We start from the raw sequence: 21,818 nt of genomic DNA on the forward strand, positions 1-21,818 counted from the left end.
GTGCACATACAAGCATATACGACGCTTCAGCATGCGACACTTGAGCACGTGGATTGAGGCTAGGGCTGGAGCTAACTCGGGTTAAGGCGAGGGTTAGAAGCTCGCTCAGACTCAAATACCAGACAACAAAAGTCATTTACCTCGAATAGCCGATCACCATTGGTACGTAATACATTATTAACCTTGTTTTGGTGAACGAATCCAATGCTTCTTGGAAATGAATGCTGAAACGAATGACTGTTCAGTGGGATGTTCAAAAATAACTTTTTTTCAAAAGTTCAGCCATTCACTTGTTAAAACGTCAGGTTTCCTAAACAAACGTTGCACGCCACATTTCACTCGATTCCAACCAGTAGAAGCCGCCGCAGACCAATTTGAAATTTCTACCACTTTTAGATATAATAGTATTTACGGTGGAAAATTTCGTCACCACGACATGACAAAAATCGTGTTTCATGTATGCCTATTGTAGAGTAATGCTTTTTCCATGTGTTTCTATCTTGACAAGGGTCTGTGATAGAGTTTGGATAACGACATCGCCATCCAATGAAAATTAAATATCACACTTATTTGCTGGAAATTAGTCAACTCCATCGAAATATCCGCTTTAAAATGATCGTGCTGTAATTCGCAAGTACAATACTTTCCTCTTTGAAATTAACGATCACGATGGCGATGTCGTTATCCAAACACAGACCCTTGTCAAGATAGAAACACATGGAAAAAGCATCACTCTTCAATGGACATACACGGAACACGATTTTTAGTCATGTCGTAGTGACGAAATTTGCCACCATAAATGCTATTATTTCTAAAAATGGCCGAAATTTCAAATTGGTCTGCGGCGGCTTCTACTGTTTGGAATTGGGCCGCCAAATTTGGCGTGCACAGTTTTTTTAGGCAACTTAGCGATTCAACAGGTGAATGGCTGAACTTGGTGAGTAGTTATTTTTGAACGCCCCTGGTGTTCAGTTCATTGTCCAAAGAACATGTTTTAAGCTTGGGGGCGGCCGGCCGACTTGGATCTTCAAGGTTGAAACGCAGCTTATACGGAGCGTTGGAAGCAGTTCCTGGGTGTGCGAACACGTGAACTTTAGCTTCGAAGGAATACTGTTAAAGCGCATATACCAAATGAGCGTCGCGCGGCTCCCATCGACGCCACATATGTCAACCTTTGTTTTCGATCAATCTCATGCTGTGAATATGCCTCGAACAACCCTACTAGCAAAGGAAATTGTTGATGAATTTCATGTATTTGTGGGATGTAGGTTATAATAAATGCTTATAAATGCAGCTATAAGCTGACAAACGTTTCCTACGTGTCTGAGAAAATCGATTTGGTAAATGCTCGGGAAATTGTTTGGTAGTCGAGTGGAATCATTTCCTTTATTTTAGTTTCATTACCCTTGCTGAATTCTAAACGAGAGTGGGCTCATTTTTATTACGATGTTTTGAGGCCATGCTGGTTATTTGTTTGATGGAATGCACCACATCGTTTCGACTTCGTCTTTTCTGTGCATTGTGTCGCAATTCTTCTTGTAATTTGAACCGAAAAAAATTATTACAGAATGATGCTGATTCTGATATGAATTTAGCTTCTTAAATTCAATTTTTCTCGACTCCCTCACTTTCTATATTACATTGACAACTTTTCCAATTTTAATGTCTTAATCCTATAGCTGCATACTTCATGTCACTCGCTGCGATTCGTTGAAACCCTCCGAATGTTCATGGGTGCTAAAGTGATTATATGATTACAGTAATTATATGATTCTAACCATTACCCAGTGTGAGTATCGGGCAGAAAACTTCAGTTAACCTTCTTCAAGTTCAGCAAAGAGAGTAGTAAGACAAAACCATACTAGAAGATAGAGATATTGACGGCATGCTAAGACCGGCTGAGTACATTGCCGTAAAAGTTTCCGATGGAAATTCAAATTGACGTAATCGCCTTCACTTGGTGTAATTTTCAACTGACGTCGTTAATAGGCCTACTATACGTTGATGCTGTTCACCGTGTATGGTCAGGAAATTACTACGATGGAGAATCGTTCTGAATTGAAGCACCAGGTGTATTTCAGTTACATATCAACAGCTTTTTGTCGAAATATCGTTGTAGGTTAGTCTGCGCATGCGTTCACAAATTGAGCGGTCCTATTTCACCACACCTCCTCTCCTCTCTTCGTGAGTTTCGCCATCTATATAGGAATGTTTCATAAGACGTTACTGTGGAAATTACTGCCCTGAAAGCAATCGATGATGTACATGTGCAGGTGTGCACATAAGCCACGAAATGATGACATACGATCCGGTGTAAGTCGGCAAAGGAACAATTTGTATTACCCTGAATCATGGAACAACCGATTTAATTCTTGATCAATGTAATTTTCATTAACCTTTCGATATCTTTGGGTGTTCGGCGAAGTTACAAGCTTCTAATGTGTCTATGTTCTTTCGTTGCGTACACATCGTGAAAGTGCGCATCATGAAATGCGTGACTTTGTAGCCTCTATATTTGTGAGGACCGAAGTGCGAATCTGAATATTAGATTTTATCAAGTAATTTCGACAATCTTCCATTTTATCATTCCGTCCCACGAGGCTAATATGAAAATAAATCATTACTATTGCTGACTAAAATATTATCTAGTCGTCGCGAAGATGCAGAATATACATATAATATCACAATACCTTCAGACCCACATAATAAACAGGATGTCAGGCATGGAGATACCATTTTTATTTTCTCCCACGAAACGCGATCCACGCCCCGCTAACAGTTAACCGACATGGCTCCGCCCTTTCCCTGCCCCATTCCTGCGCCTTTCCTAATATCATCATTTTGGAAACCACCTTCTCATTATTTAGAACAGATGTATGTATAGATTTACACTATGTAAATCTAGTGCACCATATATCTCGACTATTTACGGCCGAAGATTTACATATGCCTGTCGCACTCACTTAGAGATAGATCTCAGGTGTGTGTTATATACAAAAACAGGATGTTTGAATGATACAGCTGATTCCCGAAATAAAACAGCAACAAAGCATGACACAAAGAAGTCGAACGAAACTTATTGTAATGATTAACTATTTGGAGCTAGACGATACTTTATCGATTACAACAGGGAATTTCCATACCACTACCAGATAAACCTTCCATGACAAACCTGGACATTTTACTGCAGGCGGGCAATTGCGGCGCGCGACGAAAATCTGACCGGCACGTGAAAGCTTGCTTTGAATTCAGAAAATGAAAACAAATTTTGAATGGTAATGAGTGGACCAATACGATGTATAAACTGTTCTGGAAATGCTTTTACATTAAAGCATGTTTATTCATCTAGCCCAGGGGTTCTCAACCCGCGGCCCGCAGACGATTCTTTTGCGGCCCGCGACATCTTTCAATATGAACGCAATTACTACTGGTACAGTATCGTTATGAAAGACCGATCTGTCACATTTGTCGAAGAACAGTTGTTGTAACAAAGCCTAGAAGCTTCAAATGATAGCACGATAGTGTCGCCTGGAGTTATACATATCGCCTGATCTTAGAGAAAACGTTGCTAGCTTGGTTTCAAGCCCAGCAATCCATATTTCGAGGCATTTTTAAAATTGCCTACGACGTGACAGACGCATTGTTCAAAATTGATTGGAATATCAATAAGCCGAGGAGTCCGCTAAAGAATGTGTGACTTCAATAAAAATTTAACGTACTGTGCGAATATTTGCCGTTTCCGGAACTTAGCAGCAAGTTCAACATCACCTGCGAAAATTCGGGGCTACAGTTGTCTGATTCAACACTCAACGAGTCAACAGTCACCAGAAGAGTAACAGCTGTCTCAGTCGATCTTTTATCGCATGTTTTGAAACACGTTGTCCCGCAAAGACTACTTTAGCCTAGCATTGGACGAATCCATCGACTGCACACAGTGCACACTGCACAGTGCACACACATTGCATAGCTAATTATCCAGGTGCGGTTTATCAGAGTGGACATATTTCCAGAGGAAATGCTGACGGGGCAAACGTGGGAAGGGGGCCAGTGAAAAACAACAATTTGACAAAGCTGACTTCTGTAACTATTGGTGTAAGGCTCCAGTCATGGAAGGAAAGGGGAAGAGTTGATTGGTTTACTCAGAAATGTCCCCGAACGTCTGACTTCTTATAGCACTGAGAGCTCAAAGTGATAATGAGCTCTCAACGAAAATGTCACCGTAATTTTATACTTGCTCTCTCACGCATAGAAACAGCGAGTTCGGTTCTCTGGTGGAAGGGTTTGAAGTGTATACACATACCAACATGGTAACGAATAGAATGTACGCTCCATGAAAGGATTTAGCCTACTTGTGCCACTTGAAGATAGATATCCTTACAAAAAACAGCAACTGCAAACTTACGAACGCTCTCCATTAATGCTTTAGAATGCATAAAAATGTACTAAATTCTCGTATAAGACTGGTAAATAGGCTACAGTAGCCTAAATTTAATAGTGGTTCACAAATATTATATTCAGATAAACTTGATCGGCACCCGATGGCCATTTGGTACAAATCGAATTTCTATTCACCACGTCGTAACATCCGCCCATATTGCTCTTACTACAGTTACAGTTGAATAATAATCGCACATTTAAAAATTGAATTGAGCTGTATGGCTTAATGTTAAAGAGTACACAGTACAGTGTCAGTGTTAAAACGCCACATCATAATTTTAATGCTGCACACAGCAACGGCACGGAGTAAAGTTCGTTAGTGCAACTATGATGTTATCGACAATTGACAAGTATTCATTATGTCGTCACAAGCCGGTACGGCGGCACCGGGGCCTACGATACTTATATAGTTATATCGTATCGTAGGCCCCGGCGGCACCTATGTCTTCGTTGCTGCATCCGATGTTACTGACGGCTGACGGACTCAAGATTAGTACAGATAACTAACCTACGGGTAAATTAGTAATCTATATAGACCAGGGGTGGCCACCTTTTCGGCTAAAGGGCCACATGAAATTGACGAACGAGTGCGCTGCCCACTAGCCACGCCTGTCGCGTAAAATTTTCGAAGTTAATAATAATAATACTTGAATATATTGCCGGTCGACTGTATACCGCCCGTTCGACACAGTTTGCAAGGACAGGACTATTCGGCATCTGGACATATCAATATCGAAGATTTCCGCTAATATACGACAATCATTTTGTGCCTACATTTCATCGCCGACGATCTTTCTGCGGGCGCAAACGCGAAAATACTTTTTCTCGTAATTACGAATATAGTTAGACTCAATCGGCTAAATCAGGCGGTTTTTCATTTTCAGGTGGGGGTAGGCTACAAAGAAAGAAATCGTGTGACAATTAAACACGGGAAGCGTGAAGAAAAATTTTAATACTATTTTAGTTTATTGTAATATACAACGATTTACTAAAAATGTGACTGGACCCTGGATCTGCCAATGCGTCGAAACTGATATTTTAGTCATCAACATCCCAAGTGTCGCTGACAGACTAATCATATTTTTGGTTGGCCTTGCAAGTTCACAATCTGAGCAATTCAATTTCGATAATATAACAGAATTTCGATAATATAACAGAATTTCGATAATATAATGGGAAATTAGCTCGCGGGCTACTCAAAACCTTCTCGTAGGCCACATATGGCGCAACCACTGGAATTCTTGATAGGGCCAGATTTCGTTAAAATATTGGGTTTTTCATGTAAAATGTTGCCTGTTTCTATGTCAAAATCGCTTTCCAGGCCAAACTACTTCGTTAGGACAGCCAGTTCCAACCAGAAATGAAGATGAGTGGTACAACTTTAACATTATGTGGGAAAACACCTAATTTGTAAACGTCAGGTCAAAATTTGGTCAAAATTCATTTTTTTAGGTCAATAGAAGTCAAAAATTTGGATTTTTAGGTCAAAATTTTCCTTTTTTCAGGTAAAAAAAACAGCCCTAGTAATGACACATATAAAAAAGAAAGGTTGACGCTAAATTATGCAAGTTCAAGACGATATGGGGCACTAAATCGGTCTATTCAAGTTGTGGCGAGCCGGTCGCCGTGTTTATGAGGGATCATTTGAGTCGGCAAACCGAGGAAACTCCGCGGGAAAATACAAACTCTAGGGCTGGGTCTCAGAGAGCATGAATTTTGAAAGTCCTGCTAATGAAGCTAGCAAAATAGCAAGGATATTTTACCAAGCTATACACAGTTCGGGATACAGCGACCGAGACCAGCTTTGTAACATATCAAGGATTAAGACATTTTCGGATAGCGAGGTTTTGTGAAGGAATGCATGTTGGACTCAGCAATGCCAATATTATCTGGGAATAATGCTCCCGCTTTCCAGGCGAACTGTCAACAGTAGGACAGACGCCACTGCGGAGATTTCGCACCTCAAATATAGTTTACACCTTTAGCTCAGCCCGCTAAATTATATTCTGCTTCTCATTTGGCCCAACGTTAAAACGATTGTCCTCCCCTGCTCTATGACATAGGCAGCCAATAATGTATTTTAATGGACTGTATGTGTTAAAGTTAATCTCATGGGGATATCCACTTTTGTATAATATTAACATGCGACGCATTCTTTCTATAAAAAATCCGGGAACTGGTGATTGTAATCATTGGCGATATTTTCGGGTGTACGCTACATGCGTGTACGGAAGCTAATAAGTGTTTACATCTCAATGAGAAACAGCAAGTCGTAGGACATTGAAAGTGTGGTTTCGTTTTCGGTTAATGATAAGACATAAATTTCGTATAATGACAATTATAACATACGGCGATGAAGAAGCGAGAAATGATTCCTATAGGAAGGTCACATACGTATGTACAATTATAGCCTATACAAGTTCAAGCAAACCGTTTACGGATAACTATCGTGAAATCCTGGGTATTTCCATCGGAAAATCCATGAGAGAATGCTCATGTTCAGCTTTGACTTATTCGTTCGGATGAGACCACTGACGACTCCATTTTATCCCATATTATATATTTGGACGCCCCATCATTATTGGTAATTATTCCTTGTTTTGTACTGTGGCACATGTTGCATGTGCTCGTTACCCGAGATATTTCGGTTTCGAGGTCGGCGTGATCCTTGTCCATGCCGTTTTGAATCTAGCTGCAAACTATACGCGCGCATTTCGGCTGCTGTATAATTGACTAGCTTCACTCTGGTGTTATTGTACACAGGCACATTCGATGCATTACTGCGCAGCATCAAATTGGCAGGCCACCGGATGTGGTGTACATGGTAGTGCGACTGAGATGAAGAAAGAGACCACAGGCTTGCGGCTCATTAGCCAAATTATCAAGCGTTCACGGCATAGTCACTGCGAATCAGACTCTTACATTTAGGTACGAAACAGAAAACCTATGTTAACTATGAATATACAAATCACATTATCATTTTAATTTCTTTGCGCCGATCATGAATGTGTAAAACAGACAGTCACAACTCATTGGTTTTGCAGCTGTGAACATACGCTATCTCACCAATGTTGAACTTATCAAAATTGAATATAAACTCCTTGTTGATTGACAACAGTTGTTCAGCACCGGTGATGTTGTTTATACTTTAGTAAATATTATACTAGTGTCTTTCATCCAGGAGGAATTAAATGCGTTAAAACCTCTTTTCCCTACCGTCACTATGACGGGATTGCGCAAGAACGCGAACTATACCTACGATGTGTAGGCCTACGGTACACAGATCATACAATATAACCATAAGACGGTTATTTTTCACCAGAAAGATGAAAATCATTGACCTATGAACTAGTCGCCAGCAGATACCATGATGGGGACGCGTGGGAGCGAAAGAGACTGACGATTGACTGAGAAGAGAGCGTGAAAGTCGTCCCCAAGATCACGAAGATTAGAGAACCTATGCAGTTACAAAAATCTGTGTCGTGGTGCATATATCCGGAAAAGGCGATAAGCGCGACTGTGTTGTGCAAATAATAATAATAACCGTGGTCATGCCTGAAGACAGACAACGCAATACAAATAGGCCGACAGTACTCTTACGAAGTACATGAATTGCAGCTATGCTATATTGCAGTAATTGTCAGTGGTGGCATAAAACGCAGGTTAGTTTTATTTTACAGTATTTCTATACAAATCGAATAAACAAATACATATAATATATTACTGTATGCAACACTCACATATAGAGCCAGTAGTACAATAATTATTAAAGTATAGTACTAAGCTATGTGCAAAAAGAACTGAAATGGTATCTTCGCATGATAAAAGTACCACAAAACAGTAGGAATTAAAAACGAAAAGCTTTCAACCAGGCAGAAAATCATTTGTAGAAAAGATAACCGACATTGTACCGAAGTAAAGGCGACAATGAAGCTGGCACATCGTTACATGAGCCCATTGTCAATTGCTACTGCATGTATCGTTTTTGCTTCACCATTATCACTCATCTTCTGTTAAAACGAACTATTAGGTACTTTCTTTTCGTTTTGTGGTATTCATGGCAAACTATAGGTACTGTTTATTGTGTAACAACTCACAACCCAACGATAGGAATTGCAGACCTGTGTCCGAATTAAGCGGATAATTGTATTTTGGCCGAATGATCATCATCACAATAATTTTATTAAAATTTTCATTAAATCAAAACATCAAAGGATTGCGATGAAATGAAAAGATAGGAGGGTGCCGAAACGACTTCAAGTAGCCTTTTAATCAGACAGCCACCTTGGCCCATTATAACATGTAAATCAGAGTTTTAGAAGGATAACATAAAACAGCGGTTCTTAAACCATGATCAACGGACTCCTTGGGTGTACGAAGCACCAAAATAGGGGGTACGAGAAGCAGTGTGCAATCATACGTTATTTAATTACGCAAATTATCTTAAAAATTAAGATAAAGTGGAATAATATAGGCGGGTTTTTTCAATTCAAACATTTTCTTTGCGCGTACGTACTTTGAATCAGGGCATTTCATTCCCTTCGACAAAATAATGGTACACGTATAATAAAAAATACAACATAAGTTGCCGAAATAAGGCTAGACTTTTATCAATTATGAAAGAATGGTGCTCTAAGGCCGTTAGGATGCTCTAGTCGAGGGTTATGAAACCTGCTGAGGCGTGACTATCACATTCCCACATTTCATCGCTAGCCGTAACTACCCCCCCCCCCCCCCCCCCATAACACGCCAAGATCTGTGACATTTAGCTGCGGCGGCGATTTACATTGGGACCCTAAAATCTCAGCAGATCGGCAAAACCTTCCATTTTAATGTCTGCAGTCGATGAAATGTATCCCGCCCCTGAAATACAAATATGATTTGTTGGAAACACTATGGAGGCCCAAGACCAGCCTGTGGGGGTGGCTCGGCAAAGTGGTGTTTCGATCCTGGGGAGCGAAAGGGGAGCGAAAAACATTTCATGACATCTCAATGGGTAGCAGCGCTAAAAGGTTAAAAAAACACTGATATAAAATAGAGTTGCCATATTTTGAAAATGTGAAAAGAGGACACTTTTTCAAAATTTTCATAGTTACAATACTGGCGTAAAATCCGGAAAATATTTTAAATTTTTTCCGACTTTGGGGTCGGTTGACTAAAATGAAAAAAAGTCATTTTTCCGGCTCAAAGCCCGAACTTCCGGTTTTCTATGAGTTTTTCAGTAGGTTGACTAAAAAAAGGTCAACTTTCCGGCTCAACTCCCGACATACCCGCCGGAACGTTACGTCAGTAATGATTTCCTATATCTCAGTCGAATTTCCACTTATCTTTAACCGTGCAAATTCTCAAAAAATAGGACATTTGGGCGTCCTCCGAGGACACTTTCAAAAAAGTCAAAAAAGAGGACAAATCCTCAGAAAAGAGAACGTATGGTAAACCTAACATGAAAGGAAGAGACGAGAATGAATACGACAAGTGTCAGTCAAAGAATGTAAATGGTGTCGGGAGGCGAGTTCGATATGTCAGATTGTGGTCCGGTAATATTGAGGGCTGACTATAGTATAGTAGTATTCTATCGGATCTCCGGTTTATCCGGTCTCCGAATTGAGGCAGAGTCGACTGTATTTATAAATTGAAATATCATGTCATGGTTGCGTAGCTATTTCATACTATGGTGTTGACATATAGCAACACGTGGGCCATCATGTGTTTGTCGAATACCTTTGGTCTAAGTCACGCATTGTGTTTGAAGTTGTTTCGCAATATTCTTTTCCCGCGTTGCGTAACATTCTAATGTTGTATAGGAGTGTCTGATTGATTTATGTAACTTTCATTCTGATCATGATTTGTGCAATTCCTTTATTTTCTTGTATGTTGTTTTAGCGACACTGTTGTCAGGTGTTAGGCGGCACCTTTATCGTTCATGATTTATACATTGGAACTTTTACATAGATTTCTACACATTTTTTCGCGAAACATCTTCTGGTCAATGTGTACAACTGGACGATGTTACTGTGTTTTTGTAGGTCAGATATGGCGTAACACTGGTTTGTGGGCCATGCCATCAGCTACCACATGAATTCCAGTGATCACGAGTCACCATTCACATCAGACATTACTCCAATTGTATGTTGTTGTTTTTCATTCTATGGCCGCCGCCTTGTAGCACGGGTAACTTGTAGGCTTTTATAAGACACGGCTTACGCGGATGGAATGGCGAAAAAGATCTTAGAACCTAGATAAACCTCCAGCACTTAGGTAGGAATTCTGGAGTCGATCTATGTCGGACTCGAAACCACAACCCATTGTGTTGCAGCTGGGGACTATACCACTACATTAAATCGCCACGCAAGCAAGGCTAGTCGCGCAGAGCACAATGTATCTCACTGTTTTCAATTTAGAAATAAAATTCATACGCCGCAGAATATAGACTGAAGTTTTGTCTACAACCGCCAACGTATTTTCCGCTTCACGTTTATCCCGGCGGGAAAAATGATTACCCACCCCTGTATTAGATTCACAGAATACATTGCGGTACGCGGCCGTCATAGCGTCCGTATTTGATATGATTGTCACCGAGCCTGAAGAACGTAATTCGATTCATAAACTGTAAATTTGATGGTTTCACCCGGATGCTGATTTTCGTCGGATTTTACCAAACCTTTAAACCCCGGGTGTTCTTCATATCAGGTTTCGTTAGTCTGGGAAAATATGAATTATCTCGTTAATATTAAAACTTAACGGGTATTGTTATGTTATCGATTAAATCTAAACGTGCCGAAATCACTGACAATCATTGCCAATACTGAATTAAACTATAAAACTAGAAGCGGTATGTACCGTAGAATATGGTGTCAGGCGCCACGTGCTCTGCCGCGTGGTTATGAAACTGCGTTATCACGTGAGTGCTGAACTACGCCATATTCTAAATATGGCAAAATCTTCGAATAATCCCTATTTTGGAATGAGCAATTGAGCATATGTCACATGGTAAAGTTGGCGTGATCGTGTCATGTGATATGTCCCGTGTGAGTTCGGGCACTTATCGATAGGGGTAGGGACGCCCTATCCACGCACAAGAGCAGATTAATGTCCGATAGATCCGTTAAAAGGCCTAATCGTGCCCACAGGCAGACTCGTACGACTAGATAATAATAATTAGAGGTGAATGCCGGTAATCTATATTGAATCTAATTTGTAAAATGTTTCTTTGCTACAATTTCTACTTCTAATCTAATTTATTGTTTTCCGGAAAATGCCGCGCGAGAACTGCGTGCAGCGAAACGAGCCAAGTTGCCGAACAGACATTAACCATGCCAATGTTCATGCTCATGATCATGATAAGTAACTCTGATTAGATATGAACTACGCCTGATCAGATTTCTTAGTTTCCGCCAATTTAGTAATTATAATTCTAATCTAATTTGAAAAACAAACTGTGTAGATATATATAATTGAAGAGCTTCCCGGAGGTACAAAACTACAACATACAATCGAATAGTATATTCATATTGAAACAAACCCAAATATTTTCGGCCGACACTCGCTAGGGGTAATCGTCAGCAATTAGTGGAGAATTGGAAATAACGTTGTATATCAACAATTTCAATTATGATCCGATTTGGAAAAGCTGTGTTGCTATAATTGTAATTCTGATCTAAATTAGAAAACCTGAAAATTTTCTAGTCGACCGATTCTACCAACAGGTAGGCTGACCTTGAACATTTCCATACCCAAACCCATTATTCATATTATATCACAGCACCCAGCTCAAGTCCATCTATTATGGTAGCTAGTATAGGTTCAAAGGTCACGCGAGATCTGTCAAAAGCTGAGCAGTTGCTAACACAGTTTTGCAAATGTCTTAAATCATAATTCCACATGATCTCGCCAGCATTGGAAAGTCGCGTTATTCAAGTCTAAATTCGAATCAGCACACATATCCGACCTTGATAACTGATATAATCGTCACTCTCCAGCGTCTGAAGCAATGTATGCCAAATGAATACATTGATCAAGTAAATCATTCTTACATAGCCAGGAAATTGTGCAGTATTTATTGAGTGAAATTATTTAAAATAGTTTATTCATTCGACGATCGACGTCTCAACCACAACCAATGCCAATTCATTTACACATTTATAACATTCCAGTTAGCTCTGTGGCAACTACATTTCTACACACCAGTTCCTATGCTTGGAAAATCCCTATCGGTCACAGTATATTGAGTGCATAGCAACTCTCATTTCCGGTGCTAAATTGTGAATTTGATCATGTAACGACTTCGCAATTTGTATAACCAGGAGCATATAACTCTGGAATGTATTATCTATGATAACTCTTTATATTATGCTCTATATATACAGTTGTACTTTGTTGTGGCCATAGGTAACACGGATAAGTATCGTGCAACTTGCATTCTCATTTATATGTCATAACCATGACCATCATCTATTAGAGAAATCATGGAGCAGTGATGCAATCCTATGACATTACACACCCAGAGAATAAGAAGTATCCGAAACGAATACATGACAAACGCAATACGTATTTACTACGTACATGATCCACTTTCAGTCGTTCAATCGTCACGTTTCGGAAGGGAAGACATTGCGATGCCAGCGAAGTAAGCCACATGAAGTATATACAATAAATACATATCATACGTCTTCAAAAAGATACGGTTACTAGTAATTCAATAAAGGGGTGTCATGTATTGTCCATGTAACTAAAGTCGAGTCCTGTATTAGCAACACCCAGGCGCAATTTCGTAGCCCGGGGTATTACCCCGGTATTATTTTGATTGCTCATTAAAATGCATGGTCATGTGATTGTTGATCTTATTATGTTTCAACCACTGTCTCAGCGGCAGCATTATAAAAGAAGCATATCAATATATTTACATTATAACCAAGAATTCGGGTTTTATGGCAAAGACTCGACTTCAATTCGAGTGCCGCAAAATCACTCAGGAAATACAAGAAAACCCTGAAATCGTGCACGCCGCACCGTTCGACGATTCGGATCTATATTTTTGGAAGGCCATAATCCGCGGACCACCCGGGTCGCCTTACGAAGGCGGAAAATTCCATCTTAGCGTGCGATTCACGACAGAGTATCCCTTCAAGCCGCCAAAAGTGAAGTTCGAAACGCGAATTTTTCACCCGAACATCAGTCGAAAAGGAACCGTGTGTGTTGATATCCTAGCTGGCGAGTGGTCGCCTGTGATGACTTTGGCGACTGTTTTGGTGTCTATTTCGTCGTTGCTTGGTTCTCCTAACCCAGACGATCCGATGGACCAGGAAAGTGCTGCGCTACATCGAGAGGACTACCCCGCCTATTTGAAGACAGCGATAAGATGGACGGAACAGCACGCGAAAACGTGACCACCTGGCGTTACGAATTCCATTCTCACTGCACAATGCACATGCCCGTACTGTTATTTGAATAATGCGAACGGTCATTTTCATAGCTTTAGCTGTATGATTTTAACACCATTTACTGTACTTATCATTGCCTGTGGTACGCTGCAACATTTATGAATTATGGTTTTGTATTAATTTTATGTTATAATAAATTTCCATTGCGATCGCATGATTTGTTCAAAAGTTTTCTCGCGATAATCTACTAAATATTTTGTGACTGCCGATACGATTTTTCAATCGACAATATACTGTCTTATATCTAAAAAAAATAGATAAATCTTCAAGTAGCCGAATCTATATCAGAAACCAGACGGGTGTCATAATGTGTTTTTGTTTTCTGTTACTGATGCATTTTAGCATGGAGTAATGTACTAAGTTTGTAAAGTACATCTTGAAATCTAATTTTATAAAATGCAGAAAGCTGAGAGAATTTATTACCGTAAAAACGTTGAGTGGAAAAATATTCGCTTTAGTACAGTACGATTTTACCATATTCAAGTCTTATAGTATTCAGTAACATATGTATAAGCGCGATCTTGGCAAATAGCGTATGGTTTATTGGTCCGATACCAATGGTCGTAAGTGCTTGAGGTTTATAAGGCTCAGGCTCATTATCGTCATTACTCATCTGCAACCTACAGTTTTATAAACACCTATACGCAGGTCGTGTTATTTTGGCATATGCCAAGAATATCAAAAACAGCTTATTTTGGCATTTTTCAGATTTTATTTTGGCAGTTTTGGCATCGGCACGAATTCATATGTGTATGCTTTGATTAACAATGTAAAACGCTGTATAGTTTCGATATGCGTGCATAATCAGGCCTACCTGCATTCACACAGATTACAATACCACTTATTGTACCAATTCGAAATCGAGGCTGACACGTTTGGATCGCAGATTCGCAGCCCTTCACTCGCTAACCAATGGTTAGAAATCTCGAGTGGCTTTAAGATTCAATATAATATGAAAAATATCCAACCGGCAAACAAACAAGAAAACGGTGAAGGACTGAATGTTTGTAGGCTTGTGTATGGTACGCATTGATGACGGTTACTTCTTGGCGACTGAGGCATTTTATACTGTGTAAGTGTGTATGTTCAATTGGTAATTGATGAAACTATATCCCTGTTGTCCAACGGGACACAGCACTCTATCAGTGATTGCACCATATGATGACACTTTCATTATCAAGTTATAAGTAAATGGAATCACGTATACGCAAGAAGCTAAATGCCGCATGGGTCGCGCGTGTCGAATACATTACGCAACAAAATGCAGGAGCGGTGACAACAGGAAAATGCCTATAGTCATTGAGTTACATCTAAAAATAACGGCTCTCAATCACGGTTCCAAAATATGCTAATTACTAACGAAAACCCTGCTGTTGCGGGCAAAGATCATCTTTTTCCTATTCGCTGGATATCATCTGCTACCCGGGTTGATCAATCCACAGTATATCGTAAATCCATATTTCAGTACTCGAGTTTTTGGCCTCGACCCTACGATTTTCATTTTCATTACATAGATCCTTTGGACGGTAGACAACAGCCTTCCGAAGGTTTAACGGACCTCAATTTAGGAATTTAGCATCACACACTTGTTTTGTCGCTTCATGCAGACTCATTCCAATACTTTCTAAAACTTTCATAAAAATACATGTTTTTAAAAGACCTTAATTTTGGCATTTTTAAATTTTTAGTTTTGGCAGTTTGGGCATTTGGTTCCAGAAATGCCAAAAATAGCACGGCTTGCCTATACATCAAAGTGCGGCACGCTAATCGTAAGTGGAGAATCATCAACAAACGTATGGATCTGGTAAGAATGACCACAGTTACTGTAACACCACGATGTGAAGACAACGGAACTGGAACACAGTTCGTACCCGAATAATCCGGCTACACTATAGCCCAGCGGTTCTGAACCGATGCTCCACGGGACACTAAGGGTTCCATGAGACAGTCTCAGGCGTTCCGGGGAGGTGAAGACACAGACTCAACTCATAGATATAATTTGTGACCATGCATCCGTCTTGTCCACCATTGGTTGCAGGCAATTAGGCCCGATCGCTAGTCGAATTGTGCCTGTTCTGGTGGTACGTCCTGCGCATACCAGTACGCAGGAGGTCGGGGTTCGAAACCGAACCCCGGCCCTCTGAAATTCCAATTATATCTCCCATATACATGAGGAATTCGTAGTTATGCAATTGGTATCACGCTGTTGCGCTTCGGCGGAAAAATACCATGACACTTTCCAAGGTAAAGCCCCGCAATTCTGAATTGGCATCTAAAAGTGACCAGCAAAAGTCACACTGATTTGCGATAAATATTGATTTTAATGTTTTCGTTTTGTGTGAAAATTTTATTTAAATGATTTTGATCTTTTGACGCTCTGTTGATATGCAGTTCGTTTTGTGCACAAGTAAACTACAGTAATGTATTTGATGTGAGGTAAATTTTTGATTTATGACTTAGTGAAGATTTGGGGTTCGGCGAAGGTATGCGGATCAGCGTACGTGTTTTGCAGGTTAGCAAAGGTTCACAACCACTGCTATAGCCTCTCTATTGCAATCATGAGAGAGAGAGAGAGAGAGTCGATACAAGAAGGCGTGGGCTGGGCATTCTGGGCAACGAGCGTGTGTCTTCTGTGTCAGTCACACGGCGATAAATTGTTGAAAACGAATTCAGTGCTGTTAGATCATATATGGAGAGGTAGGAGGCTGACGCATTCCAGTACATCACCCAAAAGGCATGTCAATCGTCTGCGTATAACTTATAAGTCATTAGGCTTTTATTCTGAAGACAATAACACTTCGTCGACTGACAAACTCGGTTGACATATATAAGCAGGTAATTTACGTTCAATTTACAAGCACACAAAGCTAATTCACACGCCTCGCATTGTCAACTTCTCTGATTGCAAGAATGGCGTACTCCATGTATAACTGTAGTAGCTTCACGTCCAAATATAGCAAATATTGTGACAGAGAGGTGTCACATATTGCACCATTCACAAGAAATATTCCTACTTTTCTAGGATTTAGAAAATGCCTAGTCATGGGTCAAGTACGCTCGGGAAAATTACCCGCATTATGTAAAGCAAAGTCAGCAATATTCGCGATCGGCAGTGGTCGAGTGTAAATATTTATATTAATGATGTTCCATTACTTTCCTAATTCAGGGAATCGATTTATCATCCACTTGATTTAACTTAACTTGGACCTGCTGATGTCGATTGGTTTTCGATATACATACAGCAAGACAGGGCATCCTGCGTTGTCATTGAAATTTTATTTTCTGTAAACGGTGTCAATAATACAATAATGCTGCCTCCGGCATTGTGAAAATGATACGAAACGGTGACTAGAATTTTCGTATATGCTTATTATTAGATGCAGCCTTTCGAAAACGTTCTTGCATAATCCACGAGAGATTGCGCAATATTTACAAACGTTGCCATCGTGCAGCGCAAGCACGCTGTGCGTTGCCGTCAATACAATTGCATTTGTGTCGTATTCGTGGCGTCACTGAATAGCAACAGAAAGCTGTTATGCCTGATCTGATTGGTATTAACCAGGCTTATTGAGAATAAAGCGGTTTCAAGCGGATGTTATATTCTGACTACACTACACAAGACAAAACCGTGTCTCAAATCGAGCAAGAACTACAGTTGTGTGAGTGAATGATCAGTAATCCTCTGGCTGAATCTACTTGAGCCTTCAAAACATACTCTGCTCGAAAATGATATCTGTTAAACTTTGAACATACCGGCTGTGTCTGCTCTGAAGCTCTGATTGATATGAATTGCTAATTGCTATTGCAAGTACTCGCCCGCCAGTACTCGCTCGTGCTGGCTCATTCGAGAGAAATTCGGTACGACACACTACCTGGGTATTCCCCATTTACGTAAATTGTCCCGGCATATATAAATGAGTTGCTTCTGATGTCGACATCACGTTATAGCTGAAAGTCAATAATTGGTCGCAACGAGAGAGGGTTGATATTTTATGGCGAAGAATCGGCTGCAGTTCGAGTGTCGAAAGATCGCTCAAGAAATACAAGCGAATCCCGAGATCTTACAAGCAGGGCCGCTGGACGACTCGAACATCTACGTTTGGCAAGCAATATTGCGAGGACCATCTGAAACACCATACGAGGGCGGAAGATTCCAGCTTAGAGTCGAATTTCCAACGGAATATCCATTCAAGCCCCCCAAAATTAAGTTCGAAACCAAAATTTTCCATCCGAATATAAGTCGACGGGGTACAGTCTGCGTTGATATCCTCGCCAACGAGTGGTCTCCTGCTTTAACTTTAGTGAAGGTGCTGGTGTCGATTTCATCATTGCTAGCTTCACCGAATCCAGACGACCCAATGGATGCAGAAAGCGCTCGATTGTACCAAGAGAATTTCGCGCATTATCAGACAATGGCGAGGAATTGGACGGATGCGTATGCCAGATGAATCCGACGACACCGTTACTGGGGAGAAGATTTAGGCATAGAGAACTGGATTGCAAATCAAACGCAGAATATCCATATCAAGATACACATGAAGCAGCTAATTTATTTCGCAGCATTTCTGGTTGTCTCATCCTTGTAACGCTGCCTACCTCAATTCTTACACAAGCTTCTCTTTCATTTCTTATTGCATTCAATTATTTATATGCTTTGTTAGGCAAATTTCTTATTCAACTGTGTGCACATGATAAATCATACATTATAAATGCAATACATTTTTGGCTTACAATCGTATATTTGAAACTTGATTTTACTATGGGAGAGATTCGGTTAACAAGTCCGATGGAAGATCAAACCACACCATTAATTCATGCGCATATCGTTGCGCAAGGAACTAAAAATGATACTTCCCATTTCAGTTAGTCATTTAGGGGAACTGTACTTCGTAATATAGAATGGATCACGTAAAATGTTGAAAGGGTATGACTTAATACGTGGGAAGCACGCCTGGTTATGTATGCATCACATGCCGTAATGATTTAGGGAGAAAACCGACAATACTGTGTCCTCATTTATTGCCTGCAGCTGGGTTGCTGTCTCACTGGTCTCTTACTGGTAGCAGAGTAGGATATTACGAGTCGTTGCTTAATGCAGATAACCCAGGGATTTCTAAAACTTTTCTTCTAAAACTTTTTTAGAAATCCCTTGGATAACCGCATGAAGTCATATCCAGCCATCCTATAACATGCACTGGATTCTCTCACTCATAAGATAGCCGCAGTGCTATTCAACCTTTTTCATCGTTGTACAGATGTACACTAGGGCTGTTCAAAAATAACTTTTTTTTCCGGATTCCAGCCATTCACTGATTAAATTGTCAGGTTACTTAAAAAAACGCTGCACACCAAATTTGGTTACATTCCAACGAGTATAGGACTCCGCAGATCCAATTAAAAATTTTAATTTATTATGGAAAATTAAAAAAAAAAATTCAAATTTTTCTGCCAACCCCATGAAATTGTTGAGCTGTCTTCAAAGTCGTTGCAAAACAAATTTGAGTCAATTCCGACCAGTAGAAGCGGAGTTATGTGAGTTTTTCGATAACAATCCTCGGATTATCTTTGATCGGTGGATTATCCGCGATTTATCAACGAAAAACTCACATAACTCCGCTTCTACTGGTCGGAATTGACTCAAATTTGTTTTGCAACGTCTTTGAAGACAGCTCAACAATTTCACGGGGCTGGGAAAATTAAAATTAAAAATTTTGATTGTTTCTGCGGAGTCCTTTACTTACTTGGTAGAATTGAACCAAATTTGGTGTGCAGCGTTTTTTAGGGTAACCTGACAATTTAATCAGTGACTGGCTGGAATCCGAAAAAAATAGTTATTTCTGAACAGCCCTAATGTACACCCTTTTAACTTTTATTCGAAACACGTAGACCCCTGAGCACATAACACGCTGATTCCGTAGCAAGCCTAATCCAGGGGTGTTCAACCTTTTCGCTATTCACGGGCTTTTTCGATTCATACAACCACCATGGCATCTCGACGTCATACATATATACTTACGATAAATTAGCTACTGGAAACTTGGCATCGCGGATAGCCCTTGCGTATGAAAGCTTTTAACTGTGCCGTGGGCTTACTATATCGATACACCGAAATCGTGAGTTTAAATGCTAGGGAATGTTATCTGGATCGTCGACACTATTGGTTGGTTCATATAATACTGTCAAATCCATTATTCGCCCACGTGATCAGATTAACTAACAAAGCTGATATAGGGGTGTCTTCACAAAATTTGGGCACAAAATTAATGATGATCCATCTTTCGGTTTTTATTAATCACTTTGTTGCATGTTGTTAATTTTGACGTCCCACCAGGATTGTAGGCATAGTCGAAATATATATTAGAATCGCCCAAACGTAACAGAAATACCTTCATTCGTGAAACGCACACGATTCTGACTTGATATTTATTTATGGCAGTGGTTCCCCACCTTTTTCCAATCACTTACCATTTCGAGGTTTTATGCAGTGGTCGCGCACCGCCTACATAAGTTACGCGCGCCGAAGACGGTCAAAAATGTTTCCACCGTGTTGAGCTGCCGACGTCAGCGAAACAGAAAATAAACTGCGTATTTTAACGCGCAGTAAATGATTTTTGTAGTGGATCCATTGGAAATTCTTGTGGGTAAATATATTAACACGGAATCCCAATAGTTTACGACTGTAAATCTATTACCCGTAAGCCGTCTTTGGTGGGATCTCCCCGACCCACGACGACGACGGCTTCAAAAAAACTCAAAATCAACCCCACCTAAATTAATAGCTCCATTTGGTCGAAAAAAGAACAGAATCTACTTGCGTACCAGAAGAACTTCACGTACCACTAGTGGTACGGTTACCACGGGTTGGAAACCACTGATTTATGGGGTGCATCATTTTCCTCTGCGGTTCGCTTATGGACGGTGTGGCGCAGATTACACTATTATACTAAAAACGAAAAATCACCTTGAATCGCACCAAACGTGAATAGGATTTTCAAGTTTAAGTAACTTCTCTCGTAGATTTAGGAACCAATTCGTAATTCAAATTGCATATTGACGGCGGTCAACACACGCTAATTTAATTATGTGTAGAGGACCGCATAATTATTGTTTAACGGCTGCATGCGACCGTAACCCTGCAGATTTCCACCTCTGCACGGCCTGTTGAAATATGGATGAACAAGGCTGCAACGTATTGGGAATGCTAAATACTAATTAGGGCTCTAGGTTACCGGACCACCACCTAATATAGTGTTTCGCAAACTCGACCCATTACCAAGGAATGCTGAACCAATGATGAGCATAAGCATTTGCTTATGACATCACAAACGGAATGTAATTTACAAGCTGCGCGCAGCTGATATGAACATTGTATTATATTGCACAACCGGTCAACATGTTCTGAGGCATAGACTTGCCTATTCATTATGATAGCTAGTCATTGGTCCATTTCAATGCGGGTCTGGCACACTCCAGTACACCCGATCTGACTAGTACACCCTTTTATAATTTTGGTACACCCCAGGGTGTACGAAACACCCGGTCGAAGAGCTAGGAGATAGGCTACAATTTGGATCGCGCAAAGTCAGATACAGAAATGTCCATTCTCGGTAATGTCCATTCTAGTTAATATACATTCTCGGTAATGTCCATCCTCGGTAAAATCCATTCTCGGTGGTGTCCATTCTCGGTAAAATCCATTCGCGGTGGTATCCATTCTCGGTAATATACATTCTCGGTAGTGTCCATTCTCGGTAATGTCCATTCTCGGTAGTGTCCATTCTCGGTGGTGTCAATTCTCGGTAATGTCCATTCTCGGTAATGGCATTCTCGGTCATGAGAATTAGAAAAAGGTATTACCAAATCTGGCTATGCGCACCGGAGGAAAAACAAAAATCAATTTAAAACAAACATGTTTAAAAGATGGCGCATGTTTCAAACTTA

The 21,818-nt window shown here is 40.3% G+C and overlaps 2 protein-coding genes across 5 annotated transcripts in view; both read left to right on the plus strand.

The window, feature by feature from the left end:
* The window catches only part of LOC145435743 (armadillo repeat-containing protein 1-like), a 391,422-nt gene that overhangs the window by 137,960 nt on the left and 231,644 nt on the right, over positions 1-21,818 (plus strand). The window lies entirely within an intron of this gene.
* Positions 13,291-18,615, plus strand: LOC145448159 (ubiquitin-conjugating enzyme E2 D2B-like). Its single transcript, XM_080326495.1, has one exon. It carries the CDS (start codon positions 13,365-13,367, stop codon positions 13,821-13,823), a length of 459 nt encoding a protein of 152 aa, XP_080182621.1. The 5' UTR covers positions 13,291-13,364; the 3' UTR covers positions 13,824-18,615.

The sequence above is a fragment of the Botryllus schlosseri genome, chromosome 1 (genome assembly GCF_051294905.1).
Source record: "Botryllus schlosseri isolate E-star chromosome 1, Bs_hap1, whole genome shotgun sequence".
NCBI classification, from domain to species: domain Eukaryota; kingdom Metazoa; phylum Chordata; class Ascidiacea; order Stolidobranchia; family Styelidae; genus Botryllus; species Botryllus schlosseri.